Source organism: Ranitomeya variabilis, chromosome 1 (genome assembly GCF_051348905.1).
Source record: "Ranitomeya variabilis isolate aRanVar5 chromosome 1, aRanVar5.hap1, whole genome shotgun sequence".
NCBI lineage: Eukaryota > Metazoa > Chordata > Amphibia > Anura > Dendrobatidae > Ranitomeya > Ranitomeya variabilis.
In genome coordinates this window covers 531,247,751-531,268,406 of record NC_135232.1, presented here as the reverse complement: position 1 = coordinate 531,268,406, position 20,656 = coordinate 531,247,751, and the positions used below count along the sequence as shown (strand labels likewise).

Here is a 20,656-nt window from a genome sequence, read left to right as displayed (position 1 = left end):
CAAGAGAACTAGTCAGAGGAGGGCTGGCGTGTGTAGTGTCTGCAACATATGAGGCTGTGTGTATGGAGACGTATAGAGACTGTGAGATGGCGTGCGGTCGCCCAGGGAAACTGGACAAGGGAAGTCTGGCCTGTTTAGGGACCGCAAATCTAAAGCCATGTGATATGTATTGCTTTGAACCAGGTGTAAACAGGTCACTGATAATTTCCACTGAAGTTATATGCATTTATGTGAATTGGTCTTTAATGCTGTGAAGAAACACATTAAAAGAGACTTTTTGTGTTTGAATTTGTGGGTCACTGCTTCTTCACTGCGTACGATGCTGCTGCAGCTTTACACAGTAAAATGAATAAAAACTCAAAATGCATTCCAAATTATTAGGCACAGTAGAATTTCTAAAAATTTGAAATGTTTTAAAGAACTGGAAATGCTCATTTGCAGCATTAGGAGGTCACATTCACTGAACAAAAAAGCTATTTAACTCCAAAAAAATCCTAACAGGCCAAGTTACATGTTAACATAGGAACCCTTCTTTGATATCACTTTCACAATTCTTGCATCCATTGAACTTGTGAGCTTTTGGAGAGTTTCTGCTTGTATTTCTTTGCATGAAGTCAGAATAGCCTCACAGAGCTGCTGTTTTGATGTGAACTGCCTCCCACCCTCATAGATCTTTTGCTTGATGATACTCCAAAGGTTCTCTACAGGGTTGAGGTCAGGGGAAGATGGTGGCCACACCATGAGTTTATCTCCTTTTATGCCCATAGCAGCCATTGTCATGCATGATGATGATTTTGCTCCTGAAGGCACATTTCTGCTTTTTATACCATGGAGGAAAATTGTCAGTCAGAAACTCTTTATACTTTGCAGAGATCATTTTCACACCTTTAGGAACCTTAAAGGGCCCTACCAGCTGTTTCCCCATGATTCTGACCCAAAACATGACCCCTCCACCTCCTTGCTGACGTCGCAGCCTTGTTGGGACATGGTGGCCATCCACCAACCATCCACTACTCCATCCATCTAGACCATCCAGGGTTGCTCAACACTCATCAGTAAACAAGACTGTTTGAAAACGAGTCTTCATGTATATCTGGGCCCACTGCAATCGTTTCTGCTTAGGAACCCTGTTTAGGGGTGGCTGAATAGTAGGTTTATGCACCACACCAAGCCTTTGAAGGATACTACACCTTGAGGTTCGAGGGACTCCAGAGGCACCACCAGCAGCTTCACATAACTGTTTGCTGCTTTGTAATGGTATTTTGACAGCTACTCTCTTAATCTAATGAATTTGTCTGGCAGAAACCTTCCTCATTATGCTTTTATCTGCATGAACTCTGTCTGTGCTCTGTTTCAGTCACAAATCTCTTCACAGTATGATGATCACTTAAGTTTTCGTGAAATATCTCATGTTTGCATACCTTGTCCAAGGCACTGCACTATTTAACGCTTTTCAGCAGCAGAGAGATCCTTTTTATTTCCAATATTGCTTGAAAACTGTGGCCTGCTGAATAATGTGGAACATAATTTTTAAGTAGTTTTCCTTTAATTAGAATGTTACAGAACCCCCAGCACCCAGAATATGTTGTGCACTCATATGTACGTATAATAGGTTCCGTGTGAGATTCATGTCCCTAATGCATCAGCCCTCAGGCTGCGCCCCTGGGCAGAGGAGACGAGATATTCTCCTTCTGACCTCCCCCACCTTTGTAATTCCCACAGTAAATATCGGCAGGCTCCGGCCACCTGCGGCTATTGTAATGTATGTCTGGCCTGCCACTTTTGAATTGGCCTGCCCTCTGTATCTGTTGTGATATATATTCTTTGTGCTGTGAGTAAAGCGTTGTCACACTGGAAATACGTTGAGAAGCTGTGATATTTTATATGCGCCCATGTAATGAAGCCATTCCAGTCAGCGTCCTTCATTCAGAATCCAGCCAAAGCAGAGTGGACCTCCTGAAACACGGGGTGGTACTGGAGAGGTACTCCAGCACAGCAGACCCCGTTACACTGGTGGCAGACAGCGGGATGTGATACCCCATCTACAGGAGGAAAGGAATGAATGGAAAACAACTACCAGAAGTTAAAGAGGACTACATTAAAAGACCTGGTGGAAGCTCGAGGGTTAATCACCAGCAACAAAACAAAAGCGGATTTGATAGCAGCCATCATGGAACACGACAGTGCAGCGCCCCCCAATGTGAACGTGGAGAAGACTGAATTCCAGAGGGAGGTAAAGAACAGACTGGCGTTCTATGGCCCAAACCCTGCAGTAGAGCTCATACGAGAGGTGATGGCTGATGTGCGTACGGATCTGAAGGAAAAGATGGTAGAGCAGACCAGGATAGAGCTAGCCAAGATGGAGATGGCAGAGCGGACCAAAGTGGAGCTGGCCAAGATGGAGATGGCAGAGCAGAGAGAAGAGAGTCAGCGAGCAGGGGAGCTCTGGCCTCCGCCCAGGTACCTTCAACAGTAAGCCACAAAAAGATCCAGTATAATGCCTTCCGACAGTTGGGGGAGGCAGAGGAAGACATTGATGGCTTTCTGCAGGACTTTGAGCGGCAATGTGCCCTGCATCAAGTGAAGCTGGAGGAACAGGTTCAGATTCTGGCCAGCAAGCTGACAGGCCAGGCAGCGGACACCTATCGCACGGTACCTGATGAGGACTGTATGGACTATGAGCGGATCAAAGAAGTGATCTTGGCCCGGTATGCGCTGACACCAGAGGCATACCGCCAAAAGTTCTGCGGATTTATAAAACGGGTAACCGATACCCACGCTGAATGGGTCTGTAAATTACGGCGGTCACTGCTACAGTGGGTACAAGGGAGCCAAGCAACCACTAAGGAGGACGTCCTCCAGCTCTTCCTGTTAGAGCGATTCTTTAATGGACTAACCCCCGAGACACAGGAATGGCTTCGGGACAGACAACCAATGACTCTTGAGGAGGCCGCTCGTCTGGCCAACGAACACCATGATGCTAGGAGGTCTCAGTCGGCCGGATCAAAGATGGTCGCTAGAGGTCCTCCCATGGGTCTGGAAGCCCCCAAACCAAAGAAGATTGTCGGGGGACCAGCTCAAAACCCGACCTACTACAGTCCCCCTGGGGCACGATGCCACACCTGCCATCAGCTGGGCCACCTGCAAAGACAATGTCCCAACCGGACTCAGCGTGCCCAGGGGCCAAAGGCGGGAACAGCTACCTTCAGCCAGGCCGCTTTACACTGCTACCAAGACGAAGCTGATCCGGCATTGGGGGCTATGACTAACCAGGGGATGGAAGAGATGGAGGAAGTGCTGCATGAAGTAGACCCGTGCAGGCGGCCCGGGCAGATAATCGACAACAGCATCGACAGGTCGTGTGGGTTAATGGGAAACGTATGCAGGGACTAAGATTCCGGAGCAACTTTGACCCTTGTGAAGCCTCATCTCGTCCGGGACCAAGAGAAGACGGACCGGACAGTGGCAGACCGTGTAGCAGGGGGAGCCATACATCGACTGCCCACTGCCAGGATTCACCTGAACTCGGGAGTCGGGGATGGCCTGGTTGAGGTCGGCTTGATGGAGGAATTGCCTGCAGATGTCTTGCTGGGAAATGACTTGGGGCCTATGTTGTCTGCCTTCTCGGTCGGCCCTCTGGCTGAGACACATCCTGTGACCACCCGGAGACAAGCTCGAGTTGCGGAGGCGGAATTACACTCAGAGGAGGCCCAGGTAAGACACCCCAGCCCTACACGTATTCCCATAGCCAGACACATTTCTTGGGCCACCCCAGCTGAATTTAAGAAGGAGTTACTTGAGGATCCTTCATCAGAGGGATATTGTGGGAAGTAACAGGAGGGGAGAGGAGTACTGGAAGGGGAGCAGTTTGTATGGCAGCAGGGACTCCTCTACCGGGTTACCGAGCAGCACCACACAGGGACGAGCCCCACTATAAAACAAAAGCTGGTAGTTCCCAAGAAGTATAGGCAGGAGTTACTGCGAATCTCTCATGACATACCCTTGGCCGGGAACTTCGGCGTCAGTCTCACCAGGCATCGTCGACACGAAACTTCTTTTGGCCGGGGGTGTTCGTCAGTACTGCCAGACCTGTGACAGTTGCCAGCGCATTGGCAAGAGAGGAGATCGCTGCCAGGCCAAATTACGCCCCCTCTCCATTGTGGAGGAGCCATTTAGCCGAATAGCGGTCGATCTGATAGGGCCATTAGCCAAACCCAGTCCGTCAGGGAAAAGGTATATATTGACAGAGGTAGATTATGCCACACGGTATCCAGAGGCGGTTGCGTTACCTAACATATTGGCAGAGACGGTGGCGGCTGCCCTGCTCCAGGTTTTCTCACGGGTTGGATTTCCCCGGGAGATTATCTCGGACCAGGGTACCCAGTTTAAAGCAGAAGTGACCAACCAACTGTGGAAGCTGTGCGGCGTAAAGTCCATTAGGAGCGCCCCGTGCCACCCGCAAACCAATGGGTTGTGTGAACGCTTTAACGGAACGTTGTAACAACTCATTGGGACTTTTACCAGGACCTATAGGGGACTGGGAGAAGTTCTTGCCACACCTCCTGTTTGCCTATCGGGAGGTACCCCAAGAATCCACAGGGTTCTCCCCGTTTGAACTGGTATACGGGAGGCGGGTAAGGGGACCCCTAGACTTAGTGCTAGAACACTGGGAAAGGGAGGGCATCATAGAAGGGGTACCTATTGTACCCTATGTGCTGGAATTCCAGGACCGCCTACAGGAGCTGACCCAGGCTGTACGTGGGAACATGCAGGTGGCCCAACAGCGCCAGCGCGTATGATACGATTGGAGGGACAGAGAACGCACCTTTGAGATAGGACAGAAGGTCCTGGTGTTAGAACCCACTAGGCAGAAAAAGTTCCAAGCTGCATGGCAGGGGCCCTACCAGGTAGTGGGGAAAATAGCCGACACCACCTATAATGTCGCTGATTGTGACGACCCCAGGGTTATCCGCATGTTCCACGTGAACATGCTGAAGCCCTACCGGGAGCGCCCTGAAGAGGTAGTGGCCATCTGTGTACCTGAAGCAGAGGATTTAGCCGGACTCCCCTTGCCTGATGTCTTAGGGGAGAGGACTCAGTCTAAAACATGGGACCAGGTACACTGGGGTGAGGACCTAGGTCCCCGGGAGAGACAGCAGGTGGAGGCGTTGTTGAGGCAGCGACAGAGGATGTTTTCGGGGAGACCAGGGTACACTCTTCTGGCACAACACAAGGTTGAGACCCAGGATCAGACCCCCCTGCAACAACCCCCTTTCCGCGTCCCTGAGCCTGTACGAGAAGGGATGCGACAAGAGATACGAGAGATGTTGCGCTTAGGGGTCATTGAAGAATCAGATAGTCCCTGGGCATCCCCCGTAGTGTTAGTGCCCAAGAAGGATGGGACTACACAGTTTTGTGTAGACTATCGCAGGCTCAATGAGAAAACAGTGGCGGATGCGTATCCCATGCCGCGCGTGGATGAGCTGTTAGACCGGCTGGCGGGGGCAAAGTATTTGACCACCATCGATCTATGCAAAGGCTACTGGCAGATTCCCCTTAGTCCTGACGCTATTCCCAAGTCTGCATTTGTCACCCCGTTCGGCTTATTCCAGTTTCGAGTTATGCCATTCGGGATGAAGAATGCCCCTGCGACCTTCCAGAGGCTGGCTGACCGGCATCTGGATGGTCTCCAGGACTATGCGTGTGCCTACCTGGATGACATCGCCATCTACAGCGCGACATGGGAAGAGCATCTAAATCACCTAGAGACAGTATTGGACAGGATCCACAAGGCCGGAATCACCCTGAACCCAAACAAGTGTCACGTGGGCAAAGCGGAAATTCAGTATTTAGGACATAGGGTGGGAAGTGGGAAACAGCGACCAGAACCAGCCAAGATTGAGGCCATAGCCAAATGGCCCACCCCACGCACGAAAACCCAGGTCATGGCGTTTCTAGGGACAGCGGGGTATTACAGGAAATTCGTCCCCAATTACAGCAGCGTAGCCAAGTCCCTCACTGATCTGACCCGTAAGAACCAACCCCGCCAGGTAACCTGGACCCCAGAGTGTGAGGGAAGCCTTCCGCCAGCTAAAGGACGCCCTCACCAATACCCCTGTATTGGCCGCACCCGATCCAACTAAACGTTTCCTGGTTCACACAGACGCTTCTGTGTTTGGATTGGGGGCAGTACTGAGCCAAGTCGGGCCAGACGGCCAAGAACACCGGGTAGCTTACCTGAGTCAGAAACTACTGCCCCATGAAGAAAGCTATGCGGCCATCGAGAAGGAGTGCCTGGCAGTAGTATGAGTAGTATGGGCACTCAAAAAGTTACAACCATATTTGTATGGACGACACTTTCCCTCCTAACGGACCATAATCCCCTAGTGTGGCTTAATCGCGTCTCCGGAGACAACGCCAGATTACTGCGGTGGAGTTTAGCCCTACAACCTCTGGACTTCACCATCCACTACAGACCCGGTAAACAAAACGGTAACGCCGATGGACTAAGGGTACCGTCACACAGTGCCATTTTCATCGCTACGACGGCACGATTCGTGACGTTCTAGCGATATCGTTACGATATCGTTGTGTCTGACACGCTACTGCGATCCGGATCCCCGCTGAGAATCATACGTCGTAGCAGATCGTTTGAAACTTTCTTTCGTCGTCTAGTGTCCCGCTGTGGCGGCATGATTGCATCGTGTGACACAGGTTGTATACGATGTGCGCACAGTAACCAACGGCTTCTACATCGCAAATACGTCATGAAATTATCGCTCCAGCGCCGTGTATTGCAACGTGTGACCGCAGTCTACGACGCTGGAGCGATAATCATACGACGCTGCAACGTCACGAATCGTGCCGTCGTAGCAATGAAAATGGCACTGTGTGACGGTACCCTAAGTCGGCAAACGGAACTTGTACCAACCCCATAAACTTCGGTCATCCCCAAACCGATCCGTTAAGGATCAGACTGTGTATGCCGATCGCGTCGCTGAAAGGGGGAGCCGTGTTACAGAACCCCCCAGCACCCAGAATATGTTGTGCAGTCATATGTACGTATAATAGGTTCCATGTGAGATTCATGTCCCTAATGCATCAGCCCACAGGCTGCGCCCCTGGGCAGAGGGGACGAGATATTCTACTTCTGACCTCCCCCACCTTTGTATTTCCCACAGTAAATATCGGCAGGCTCCGGCCACCTGCGGCTATTGTAATGTATGTCTGGCCTGCCACTTTTGAATTGGCCTGCCCTCTGTATCTGTTGTGATATATTCTGTGTCCTGTGAGTAAAGAGTTGTCATATTAGAAATACGTGGAGAAGCAGTGATCTTTTATATGCGCCCATGTAATGAAGCCATTCCAATCAGCATCCTTCATTCAGAATCCAGCCAAAGCAGAGTGGACCTCCTGAAACACGGGGTGGTACTGAAGAGGTACTCCAGCACAGCAGACCCCGTTACATAGAATAACCTGGAAAACTAATTATCATGTGTTTAAGATTGATTTCAGTGATCCATTGAGCCCTGAGACACAATGCCATCCACAAGTTTATTTGAAAAACAAAACAATTAAATCTTTATGACACTTAAATAAAATTTGCATAATAATTTGGAACATGGTGTAGAGATCGCGGTCAATAACTAGCTGGACTGCCCACAAGACTAATATGCAGTAGTTTGTAGTTGTTGTTTAACTTGTATTTGCAGTTGTCCGTTATTGAGATTCTCGTGCTTTGGGGCGGCCTGTGGGGGGTCTATTTTTGGAGCTCTCTGAACTTTCAGTGACCTGCCTCCAATTATAAATACTGGACTTGCGCAGTTAAAATTGTGGTCTTTAAAAACAAACAAAACAAAATGTATATAACTACAGCAAAATGGTGTTGGCAGCGGCGCATGCGCAGTAGCATCTATAGCTTGCAGAGCATCAAAAAAAGGCCACACAAACCACGAGAATGTCATTAACTGAAAACTACAAATAGAGATTAAACACAGCGCCAATTTGACAATGTCGGATGACAGGTTAGCTTTAACCCCTTAACGACCGCCGATACGCCTTTTAACGGCGGCCGCTAAGGGTACTTAATCCACAGCGCCGTTAATTAACGGGGCTGTGGAAAAAGTGAATAGCGCCCCCCAGAGTCGGATTTTCTCTGGGGTCTCGGTTGCCGAGGGTAGCCAAGACCCCAGAGAACATGATTCGGGGGGTTTTTACCGACCCCCGAGTTGCGATCGCCGGTAATTAACCGTTTACCGGCGGTCGCAACAACAACAAAAAAAAACGCGATTTGCCGTTTAATTTCTCTGTCCTACGATGTGATCGCACATCGGAGGACAGAGAAATGTGGTCCCCGATGGCCCCCAATACTCACCTACCTCCCCCGGTGCTCCTCGTGTCTCCCCATGGGCGCCGCCATCTTTTTTCCGGGCACCCGGAAGATCTTTGGGGTCTCGGCTGCCGGGGGTAGCCGAGACCCCAAAGAACATGATCGGGGTCGGTTTGCACCGACCCCTGCTTTGCGATCGCCGGTAATTAACAGTTTACCGGCGACCGCAAAAAAAAAAAAAAAAAAGCGATCAGTTATTTCTCTGTCCTCTGATGTGATCGCACATCAGAGGACAGAGAAATAAGGGGATTCGGGGACCCTATCATACTCACCCGGGGTCCCTGGGTCCTCTTCTGTCTTCTCCTGCCAGCCGGCTTTTTCATCATGGCGGGCGCATGCGCAGTGCGCCCGCCATCTGCTGCCATCTGCCGGCCGGCAGGAGAAGACAAGTTGGGGCTAAAATTAGGGTTAGGGATAGGGTTAGAGTTAGGGTTAGGGTTAGGGTTGGGGCTAAATTTAGGGTTAGGCTACTTTCACACTAGCGTTTTTTGGCTTCCGTCGCAATGCGTCGTTGGAGAAAAAACGCATCCTGCAAAAGTGCTTGCAGGATGCGTTTTTTCTCCATTGGCTTGCATTAGCGACGCATTGCGACGGATTGCCACATGTCGCATCCGTCGTGCTTTGGCGGACCGTCGACATAAAAAAAACTACATGTAACTTTTTTGTGCGACGTGTCCGCCATTTCCGACCGCGCATGCGTGGCCGGAACTCCGCCCCCGCCTCCCCGCACCTCACAATGGGGCAGCGGATGCGTTGAAAAAACAGCATCCGCTGCACCCGTTGTGCGGCGCTTACAACGCTAGCGTCGGTACGTCGGCCCGACACACTGCGATGGGCCGAGTACGACGCTAGTGTGAAAGTAGCCTTAGGCTTCTTTCACACTTGCGTCGGTACGGGGCGGTCGCAATGCGTCGGCCCGATGTACCGACGCACGTTGTGAAAATTGTGCACAATGTGGGCAGCGGATGCAGTTTTTCAACGCATCCGCTGCCCAGTCTATGTCCTGGGGAGGAGGGGGCAGAGTTACGGCCACGCATGCGCGGAAATGGCGGACGCGACGTACAAAAAAAAGGTTACATTGAACTTTTTTGTGACGACGGGGGCTAAAGTTATGGTTAGGGTTGGGGCTAAAGTTAGGGTTGGGGCTAAAGTTAGGGTTAGAGTTGGGATTAGGGGTAGGGTTTGGATTAGGGTTGGGATTAGTGTTACGTTTGGGATTAGGGTTGGGATTAGGGTTAGGGGTGTGTTGGATTTAGGGTTTTGATTAGGGTTATGGTTAGGGTTGAGATTAGGGCTGTTTTGGGGTTAGGGTTGTGATTATCGTTAGGGTTGTGATTAGGATTATGGATCGGGTTGAGATTAGGGTTAGGGGTGTGTTGGGGTTAGGGTTGGAGTTAGAATTGGGGGGTTTCCACTGTTTAGGTACATCAGGGGGTCTCCAAACACGACAGCCAATTTTGCGCTAAAAAAGTCAAATGGTACTCCCTCCCTTCTGAGCTCTGCCGTGCGCCCAAACAGTGGTTTACCCCCACATATGGGGCATCAGCGTACTCGGGATAAATTGGACAACAACTTTTGGGGTCCAATTTCTCCTGTTACCCTTGTGAAAATAAAAACTTGGGGGCTAAAAATCTTTTTTGTTGGAAAAAAAAATATTTTTTTATTTTCACTACTCTGCATTATAAACTTCTGTGAAGCACTTGAGCTTTCAAAGTTCTCACCACATATCTAGATAAGTTCCTTAGGGGGTCTAGTTTCCAAAATTTGGTCACTTGTGGGGGTTTCTACTGTTTAGGTACATTAGGGGTCTGCAAACGCAACATAACGCCCGCAGACAATTCTATCAAAGTCTGCATTCCAAAATGGTGCTCCTTCCCTTCCGAGCTCTGCCGTGCGCCCAAACAGTGGTTTACCCCCACATATGGGGTACCAGCATACTCAGGACAAATTGGACAACAACTTTTGGGGTCCAATTTCTCTTGTTACCCTTGTGAAAATAAAAATTTGGGTGCTAAAAAAATCTTTTTTGTGGGAAAAAAAAATATTTTTTATTTTCACTACTCTGCATTATAAACTTCTGTGAAGCACTTGGGCATTCAAAGTTCTCACCACATATCTAGATAAGTTCCTTGGGGGGTCTATTTTCCAAAATGGGGTCACTTGTTGGGGGTTTCTACTGTTTAGGTACATTAGGCGTCTGCAAACGCAACATAACGCCCGCAGACAATTCTATCAAAGTCTGCATTCCAAAATGGCGCTCCTTCCCTTCCGAGCTCTGCCGTGCGCCCAAACAGTGGTTTACCCCCACATATGGGGTACCAGCATACTCAGGACAAATTGGACAACAACTTTTGGGGTCCAATTTCTCTTGTTACCCTTGTGAAAATAAAAACTTGGGGGCTAAAAAATCTTTATTGTTAAAAAATATATATTTTTTATTTTCACGACTCTGCATTATAAACTTCTGTGATGCACTTGGGCATTCAAAGTTCTCACTACACATCTAGATAAGTTCCATGGGGGGTCTAGTTTCCAAAATGGGGTCACTTTTGGGGGGTTTCTACTGTTTAGGCACATCAGGGGCTCTCCAAACGCGACATGGCGTCCGATCTCAATTCCAGTCAATTTTGCATTGAAAAGTCAAATGGCGCTCCTTTGCTTCCGAGCTCAGCCATGCGCCCAAACAGTGGTTTACCCCCACATATGGGGTGTCGGCGTACTCAAGACAAATTGTACAACAGCTTCTGTGGTCCATTTTCTCCTGTTACCCTTGGTAAAATAAAAATTTGGAGGCAAAAAGATCATTTTTGTAGAAAAAATGCGATTTTTTTATTTTCACGGCTCTACGTTATAAACTTCTGTGAAGCACCTGGGGGCTTAAAGTGCTCACCACACATCTAGATAAGTTCCTTAAGGGGTCTAGTTTCCAAAATGGTATCATATGTGGGGGGTTTCCACTGTTTAGGCACATCAGGGACTCTCCAAACGCGACATGGCATCCGATCTCAAATCCAGCCAATTCTGCATTGAAAAAGTCAAACGGTGCTCCTTCACTTCCAAGCTCTGCGGTGTGCCCAAACAGTGGTTTACCTCCACATATGGGGTATCGACGTACTCAGGAGAAATTGCACAACAACTTTTGTGGTCTAATTTCTCCTGTTACCCTTGTGAAAATAAGAATTTGTGGGCGAAAAAATCATTTTTGTGAAAAATGCGATTTTTTATTTTCACGCCTCTACGTTATAAACTTCTGTGAAGCACTTGGGGGTTCAAAGTGCTCACCACACATCTAGATAAGTTCCTTGGGGGGTCTAGTTTCCAAAATGGTGTCACTTGTGGGGGGTTTCCACTGTTTAGGCACATTAGGGGCTCTCCAAACGCGACATGGCGTCCGATCTCAATTCCAGCCAATTCTGCATTGAAACAGTCAAACGGTGCTCCTTCACTTCCAAGCTCTGCGGTGCGCCCAAACAGTGGTTTACCTCCACATATGGGGTATCGGTGTACTCAGGAAAAATTGCACAACAAAATTTGTGGTTAAATTTCTGTTTTTACACTTGTGAAAATTAAAAAAAATGGTTCTGAAGTAAAATGTTTGCAAAAAAAAGTTAAATGTTCATTTTTTTCTTCCACATTGTTTTAGTTCCTGTGAAGTACGTAAAGGGTTAATAAACTTCTTGAATGTGGTTTTGAGCAGCTTGAGGGGTGCAGTTTTTAGAATGGTGTCACACTTGGTTATTTTCTATCATATAGATCCCTCAAAATCACTTCAAAGGTGATGTGGTCCCTAAAAAAAACATGGTGTTGTAAAAATGAGAAATTGCTGGTCAACTTTTAACCCTTATAACTCCCTAACAAAAAAAAAAATTGTTTCCAAAATTGTGCTGATGTAAAGTAGACATGTGAGAAATGTTATTTATTAACTATTTTTTGTGACATATCTCTCTGATTTAAGGGCATAAAAATACAAAGTTTGAAAATTGCAAAATTTTAAAAATTTTCGCCATATTTCCATTTTTTTCATAAATAATCGCAAGAAATATCGAAGAAATGTTACCACTAACTTGAAGTACAACATGTCACGAAAAAACAATCTCAGAATCAGTAGGATCCGATAAAGCGTTCCAGAGTTATAACCTCATAAAGTGACAGTGGTCAGAATTGTAAAAATTGGCTCGGTCATTAAGTACCAAATTGGCTGTCACTAAGGGGTTAAAATAAGTTCTGGAGGCAGAGTTCTCTTCCTAGCAGCGTCCTCATCATAGCCTGTAAAAAATAATTTATATAGAGTAACAAAAGTTGATTTCTCAGCAAGACATCTGATATGTATGTCTTTTTCAACAGTCTATCGCCTGTATGCCCATATTAATAGTTTAAATAGGTCAAATGTGGTTACAGATGCCCATTAAAGCACTTAATTCAATGATGTGTCACTTATTAAGCTGTGTGCTGTTTACTTACAATGAAGGTATTATCAATAGAAAATCATTGCCGAGACTAGATGCTTTCTGCAAAGTCGTCCGACTCTGCTCCCTCCTGTGATAATCAGCTCACTATCAATAGACAATGTGCAGAGAGAGCCCGGTGAGGGTGGAGTTAGTTTTCTCAGCTCTGCTGCATTCTACATGAAAGAACTCGGATTGTGTCACAACTGCTGCACCTAGTAAACTTGTACATAGTTGGAATCAGGGTCTCTTTTTCATCATTACACTGCACTCAAATGAGGTAGGAAAAACCTGGTGATAAATTTCCTTTAAAATTAAACATTTATTCAGCTTCCTATTAACGTTTTACCTGCAAGCTCTTAGGCCTCTTACTTTGGGAACATCACACAGTCTACCAGTAGCTTTCAAACCCATGGTTCCAACCACATAATCTCGAACATATTGTCTGTAAGGCAAAAACAAATTACTAGCAAAAGAGAAAATGATAAGTACTGTTAAAAGTCTACAAATAGTTATATATTGTACATGATGACCTCACTAACTGCACTTCTGATGTATTGGTACTTCTTAAGTGGAGTCGATAGGCCATTTACTTGTGTTCCGCTTCCAACTAGTATTGAGCAATACCGCAGCATGTACAGAAAAGTTGCCACATGTATTTTGGAAAGCCCATCACCACATTTGTGTGTTTGAATGACTGGATTCTCTGGCAGGTGGGACAAAAGCTGCAGTCCATTGAGGAAAAGTCATTGGACTAATGGTAAAAAGTCCACCCAGTGTCAAGTCTCTTTAGAGCCTATATCATCTTCCTATTTGGTCCTGATTTAACCCCTTAACAATCGGCGATATGCATTAAAATGGCTGCAGCTAAGGGGCCTTATCTCCTCATCGTCGATTTAAAACAGCAACAGAGTCGGAAAATCTCCGGGGTCTTGGCTACCGGGAGTAGCCGAGATACTGGAGAATCTAGTCACGAAAAAAAAAAAAGAAAAGCCCATTGTTACAATGATTTCCCTCCCTTCTGACATGATATAAATGTCAAAGGAGAGAGAAATAATGTCCCGGAGACCCCGATACCTTCGCCATCCTTGGGCTCTCCTGACCCGTCCCCCAACCCTCTTCAAAAAATGGTGGGAGATCTGCCGCCCGGTACCTGGCAACAATAGGAAATTTTTGCAATTGGTTCATTTTGATCACTGTAATATATCCTATCACAGTGATCATAAGAAAAAATATAGTAATCAAATCCCCCATTGTCACCCCCTTCGCTAGATAAAATTATATAATAAAAAAAATATTTTTTTTCCACTCTTTCCAGTTGGGGTTAGGGTGAGAAAGTAAAAAAAAAAAAAAAGATGACGATATGACGGCTAGTGTTGAGTGCAAGTGCTCGCTAATCGAGTTTGCATCAGGTGCTTGGATATGCACAGAGTACCGCAGATCCCAGATGTTTTTTTTTGTGTCTAACAGCTGCAAAACAGGCGGGGAGGAAACTGTAGCATGTCACTCGAGCACCCGTGATACCTGGTGCGTACCTGAGCACCCAATGCAAACGGAAGTAGCTATCACTTGTGCTCAACACCAATGACGTAGTTTTCAATATAATGACCTAATGTTATCAAACTCTTGTGTCGTACCTGTGGGTTCAAAATGCTCACTATACCCCTGGATACAATCCCTGAAGGGTGTCGTTTCAAAAAAATGGGGTTACTTGTAGGGGGATTCGAATGTTTAGGCACATCAGGGGCTCTACAAATGCCACATGGAATTATTCCAGAAAGTCAAATGGTGCTCTTTCCCTTCCGAACTCTCCCGTGCGCACAAACAGTAAATTTCATTGTGAAAATAAAAACGTTTGGTAAAGAGCATTTATTGTGAAAAAAAAGTCAAATGCTAATTTTATCTTCCACGTTGGCTTTTGTTCTCATGAAGCACCTGAGGGATTAATAAACTTCTTGAATGTGGTTTTCAACACCTTGAGGTGTGCAGTTTTTAAAATGGTGTCACTTTTTGGTACTCTGTCATGAAGACACCTCAAAGTCACTTCAAATGTGATGTGGTCCCTAAAATAAATGGCTTTGTTAACCCTTTTCTGACATCAGACATAATAATCCATCCATGTGACCTACAGTCATGGCCAAAAGTATTCACACCCCTGCAATTCTGTCAGATAATACTCAGTTTCTTCCTGAAAATGATTGCAAACACAAATTCTTTGGTATTATTATCTTCATTTAATTTGTCTTAAATGAAAAAAACACAAAAAGAATTATTCTAAAGTCAAATTGGATATAATTCCACACCAAACATAAAAAAGGGGGTGGACAAAAGTATTGGCACCGTTCGAAAAATCATGTGATGCTTCTCTAATTTGTGTAATTAACAGCACCTGTAACTTACCTGTAGCACCTAACAGGTGTTGGCAATAACTAAATCACACTTGCAGCCAGTTGACATGGATTACAGTTGACTCAACCTCTGTCCTGTGTCCTTGTGTGTACCATATTGAGCATGGAGAAAAGAAAGAAGACCAAAGAACTGTCTGAGGACTTGAGAAACCAAATTGTGATGAAGCATGAGCAATCCCAAGGCTACAAGTCCATCTCCAAAGACCTGAATGTTCCTGTGTCTACCGTGCGCAGTGTCATCAAGAAGTTTAAAGCCCATGGCACTGTGGCTAACCTCCCTAGATGTGGACGGAAAAGAAAAATTGACAAGAGATTTCAACTCAAGATTGTGCGGATGTTGGATAAAGAACCTCGACTAACATCCAAACAAGTTCAAGCTGCCCTGCAGCCCGAGGGTACAACAGTGTCAACCCGTACTATCCGTCGGCGTCTGAATGAAAAGGGACTGTATGATAGGAGACCCAGGAAGACCCCACTTCTTACCCCGAGACATAAAAAAAGCCAGGCTGGAGTTTGCCAAAACTTACCTGAAAAAGCCTAAAACGTTTTGGAAGAATGTTCTCTGGTCAGATCAGACAAAAGTAGAGCTTTTTGGGCAAAGGCATCAACATAGAGTTTACAGGAGAAAAAAAGAGGCATTCAAAGAAAAGAACACGGTCCCTACAGTCAAACATAGCGGAGGTTCCCTAATGTTTTGGGGTTGCTTTGCTGCTTCTGGCACTGGACTGCTTGACCGTGTGCATGGCATTATTAAGTCTGAAGACTACCAACAAATTTTGCAGCATAATGTAGGAAAGCTGGGTCTCCCTCAGAGGTCATGGGTCTTCCAGCAGGACAATGACCCAAAACACACTTCAAAAAGCACTAGAAAATGGTTTGAGAGAAAGCACTGGAGACTTCTAAGGTGCCCAGCAATGAATCCAGACCTGAATTCCATAGAACACCTGTGGAGAGATCTAAAAATGGTAGTTTGGAGAAGGCACCCTTCAAATATCAGGGACCTGGAGCAGTTTGCCAAAGAAGAATGGTCTAAAATTCCAGCAGAGCATTGTAAGAAACTCATTGATGGTTACCGGAAGCGGTTGGTCACAGTTATTTTGGCTAAAGGTTGTGCAACCAAGTATTAGGCTGAGGGTGCCAATACTTTTGTCTGGCCCATTTTTGGAGTTTTGTGTGAAATGATCAATGTTTTGCTTTTTGCTTCATTCTCTTTTGTGGTTTTTCATTTAAGACAAATTAAATGAAGATAACAATAACAAAGAATTTGTGTTTGCAATCATTTTCAGGAAGAAACTGAGTATTATCTGACAGAATTGCAGAGGTGTGAATACTTTTGGCCATGACTGTAGGTCTATCTGACCAGGGATGGACTATTACGGCTGCGCCGGTGGTGTCTGGGCGATCGCAGCCGGGTCTCAGCTAGTGTCATGCACCGTTCCCAGCACTTTAACCCCCAAAATACTGCGATCGAACAAGATGGCAGCATTCCTGGAGTCGGCAGCCCCTCTGCCTTTGGATCGGAGACCCCGAGGTGTTATATGAGGTTCCAATCGTTGCCATGGTGACCTGATGTCATCATGACAACATCCAGGTTACCAAAGCTAGGAAAATTGCTTGGTCATGTGCAGTGCAGGATCAGCAACTTTCCCTGTCAGTGCAGAATCGACAGTTTGTACAGCATTGAGATACTGCTGCATGCAACTCAATCCAGAAAACAAGCAAGCCCTCACTCAGGTCCATCATCTGTTAACCCCTTCCCAACCTATGACGCCACGTAGGCGTCATGGAAGTCGGTGCCAATCCGACCTGTGACGCCTATGTGGCGTCCCTGCAGATCGGGTGAAAGGGTTAACTCCAATTTCACCCGATCTGCAAGGACAGGGGAAGTGGTACTTCAGCCCGGGGGCGTGGCTACGATCGCTCTGATTGGCTGTTGAAAGTGAAACAGCCAATCAGAGCGATTTCTAATATTTCACCTATGAAAAGGTGAAATATTACAATCCAGCCATGGCCGATGCTGCAATATCATCGGCCATGGCTGGAAACCCTGATCTGCCCCCTCACAGCCACCGATCGCCTCCCCAGTCATTCGTCCTGTGCTCCGCTCCCCTGTCCGCTCCCCCCGTGCTCCGATCCCACCCCCCCGTGCTCCGATCCCCCCCTCATACTTACCAAGCCTTCCGGTGTCCGTCCGTCTGCTCCATGGGCGCCGCCATCTTCCAAAATGGCGGCCGCATGCGCAGTGCTCCCGCCGAATCTGCCGGCCGGCAGATTCGTTCCAGGTACATTTTGATCACTGTGATAAAACCTATCACAGTGAGCAAAATAAAAAAAATAGTAAATGAGCCCCCCCTTTATCACCCCCATAGGTAGGGACAATAATAAAAATAAAGAAAATATATTTACTTTTATTTTTCCACTAGTGTTAGGGTTAGAACTAGGGTTAGGCTTAGGGCTAGGGTTAGAACTAGGGTTAGAACTAGGGCTAGGGTTAGGGCTAGGGTTAGAATTAGGCTATGTGCACACAGTGCGGATTTGGCTGCGGATCCGCGGCGGATTGGCCGCTGCGGATTCGTAGCAGTTTTCCATCAGGTTTACAGTACCATGTAAACCTATGGAAAACCAAATCTGCTGTGCCCATGGTGCGGAAAATACAGCGCAGCAACGTTGCATTGTATTTTCCGCAGCATGTCAATTCTTTGTGCGGATTCCGCAGCGTTTTAACACCTGTTCCTCAATAGGAATCCGCAGGTGAAATCCGCACAAAAAACACATTGGAAATCCGCGATAAATCCGCAGGTAAAACGCAGTGCATTTTACCTGTGGATTTTTCAAAAATGGTGAGGAAAAATCTCACGAATCCGCAACGAGGGCAGATAGCCTTAGGGTTAGGGTTGGAATTAGGGCTAGGGTTGGAAATAGGGTTAAGATTAGGCTTGTGGTTAGGGTTATGGGTGTGTTGGGGTTAGGGTTGTGGTTAGGGTTGGGATTAGGGTTGGGATTAGGGGTGTGTCAGGGTTTAGGGTTGTGGTTAGGGTTGGTATTAGGGTTAGGGTTGGGATTAGGGTTAGGGGTGTGTTGGGGTTGTGGTTAGGGGTGTGTTGGGGTTAGGGTTATGGCTAGAGTTGGGATTAGGGTTAGGGTTGTGTTGGGGTTAGAGTTGGAGTAAGAATTGAGGGGTTTCCACTGTTTAGGCACATTAGGGGTCTCCAAACGCAACATGGCGCCACCATTGATTCCAGCCTATCTTGCGTTCAAAAAGTCAAATGGTGCTCCCTCCCTTCCGAGCCCTGACGTGCGCCCAAACAGTGGTTTACCCCCACATATGGGGTACCAGCATACTCAGGACAAACTGGGCAACAACTATTGGGGTCCAATTTCTCCTGTTACCCTTGCGAAAATAAAAAATTGCTTGCTAAAACATAATTTTAGAGGAAAGAAAAATATTTTTTTATTTTCACCGCTCTGCGTTATAAACTTCTGTGAAGCACTTAGGGGTTCAAAGTGCTCACCATACATCTGGATAAGTTCCTTGGGGGGTCTAGTTTCCAAAATGGGGTCACTTGTGGGGGGTTTCTACTGTTTAGGCACATCAGGGGCTCTGCAAATGTAACATGATGCCTGCAGACCATTCCATCAAAGTCTGCATTCCAAAACGTCACTACTCCCCTTCTGAGCCCCGACATGTGCCCAAACAGAGGTTCCCCCCACATATGGGGTATCAGCGTACTCAGGACAAACTGGACAACAACTTTTGGGGTCCAATTTCTCCTGTTACTGTTGTGAAAATAAAAAAAACTGAGGGCTAAAAAATAATTTTTGAGGAAAGAAAAATGATTTTTTATTTTCACGGCTCTGCGTTATAAACTTCTGTGAAGCACTTAAGGGTTTAAAGTGGTCACCGCACATCTAGATTAGTTCCATGGGAGGTCTAGTTTCCAAAATGGGGTCACATGTGGGGGAACTCCAATGTTTAGGCACACAGGGGCTCTCCAAATATGACATGGTGTCCGCTAACGATTGGAGCTAATTTTTCATTCAAAAAGTCAAATGGCGCTCCTTCCCTTCCGAGCCCTGCCGTGTGCCCAAACAGTAGTTTACCCCCCACATGTGAGGTATCAGTGTACTCAGGAGAAATTGCCCAATAAATTTTAGGATCCATTTTATCCTGTTGCCCATGTGAAAATGAAAAAATTGAGGCTAAAAGAATTTTGTGTGAAAAAAAGGGGGGTCTCCAAAAACGACATGGTGTCCACTAAAGATTGGAGCCAATTTTTCATTGAAAAAGTCAAATGGCGCTCCTTCCCTTCTGAGCCCTGTCGTGCGTCCAAACAGTGGTTTCCCCCCCCCCCATATGGGGTATCGGCGTACTCAGGACAAAATGTACAATAACTTTTGTGGTCCAGTTTCTCTTTTTACAATTGGGAAAATAAAAAAAATGTTGCTAAAAGATCATTTTTGTGACTAAAAAGTTAAATGTTCATTTTTTTCCTTCCATGTTGCTTCTGCTGCTGTGAAGCACCTGAAGGGTTAATAAACTTTTTGAATGTGGTTTTGAGCACCTTGAGGGGTGCAGTTTTTAGAATGGTGTCACTTTTGGGTATTTTCAGCCATGTAGACCCCTCAAACTGACTTCAAATGTGAGGTGGTCCCTAAAAAAAATGGTTTTGCAAATTTTGTTGTAAAAATTAGAAATCGCTGGTCAAATTTTAACCCTTATAACTTCCTAGCAAAAAAATTTTTGTTTCCAAAATTGTGCTGATGTAAAGTAGACATGTGAGTAATGTTATTTATTAACTATATTGTGTCACATAACTCTCTAGTTTAACAGAATAAAAATTCTAAATTTGAAAATTGCGAAATGTTAAAAATTTTCGCCAAATTTCCATTTTTTTCACAAATAAACGCAAAAATTATCGACCTAAATTTACCACTAACATGAAGTCCAATATGTCATGAAAAAGCAATCTCAGAACCGCTAGGATCCGTTGAAGCTTTCCTGAGTTACCACCTCATAAAGGGACACTGGTCAGAATTGCAAAAAAAGGCCAGGTCATTATGGCCAAAATAGGCTGGGTCATGAAGGGGTTAATGGAAATATAGGAGGCTTCCACATTACTGGTAGCACAAAGGCTCTGGAAAAGTGAAATGGCTTCATAACTTTCCAAAAGAAATTCAGCAAATTCTCCCCTCCCAAATCCAAATGCCCCCCTCCCTTCTGAGCCCCACAGTATACGAGAGATATGAGAGCCCGCCTAACTTACAGGTGCATGCTTCCAGAAGCTACGGATCCACAGTGGTTTTGACACTGCGGATTCACAACTGTTTTCCTTGAGTTTACAGTACCATGTAAACCTATGGAAAACAAAATCCGCAGCGCACATGCTGCGGAAAAAAACGCGCGGAAACGTAGC

The 20,656-nt window shown here is 46.3% G+C and overlaps 1 protein-coding gene across 4 annotated transcripts in view; it reads right to left on the bottom strand.

Annotated features, from left to right (window-relative positions):
• Positions 1-20,656, bottom strand: part of LOC143766626 (NAD-dependent protein deacylase sirtuin-6-like) — a 304,913-nt gene that overhangs the window by 46,449 nt on the left and 237,808 nt on the right. For all 4 annotated transcript variants that reach the window (XM_077254435.1, XM_077254441.1, XM_077254454.1 and 1 more), the window contains one exon: positions 13,184-13,279. In XM_077254435.1, coding sequence (XP_077110550.1) covers positions 13,184-13,279 — 96 coding nt within the window. The remainder of the gene's footprint in view (positions 1-13,183; positions 13,280-20,656) is intronic.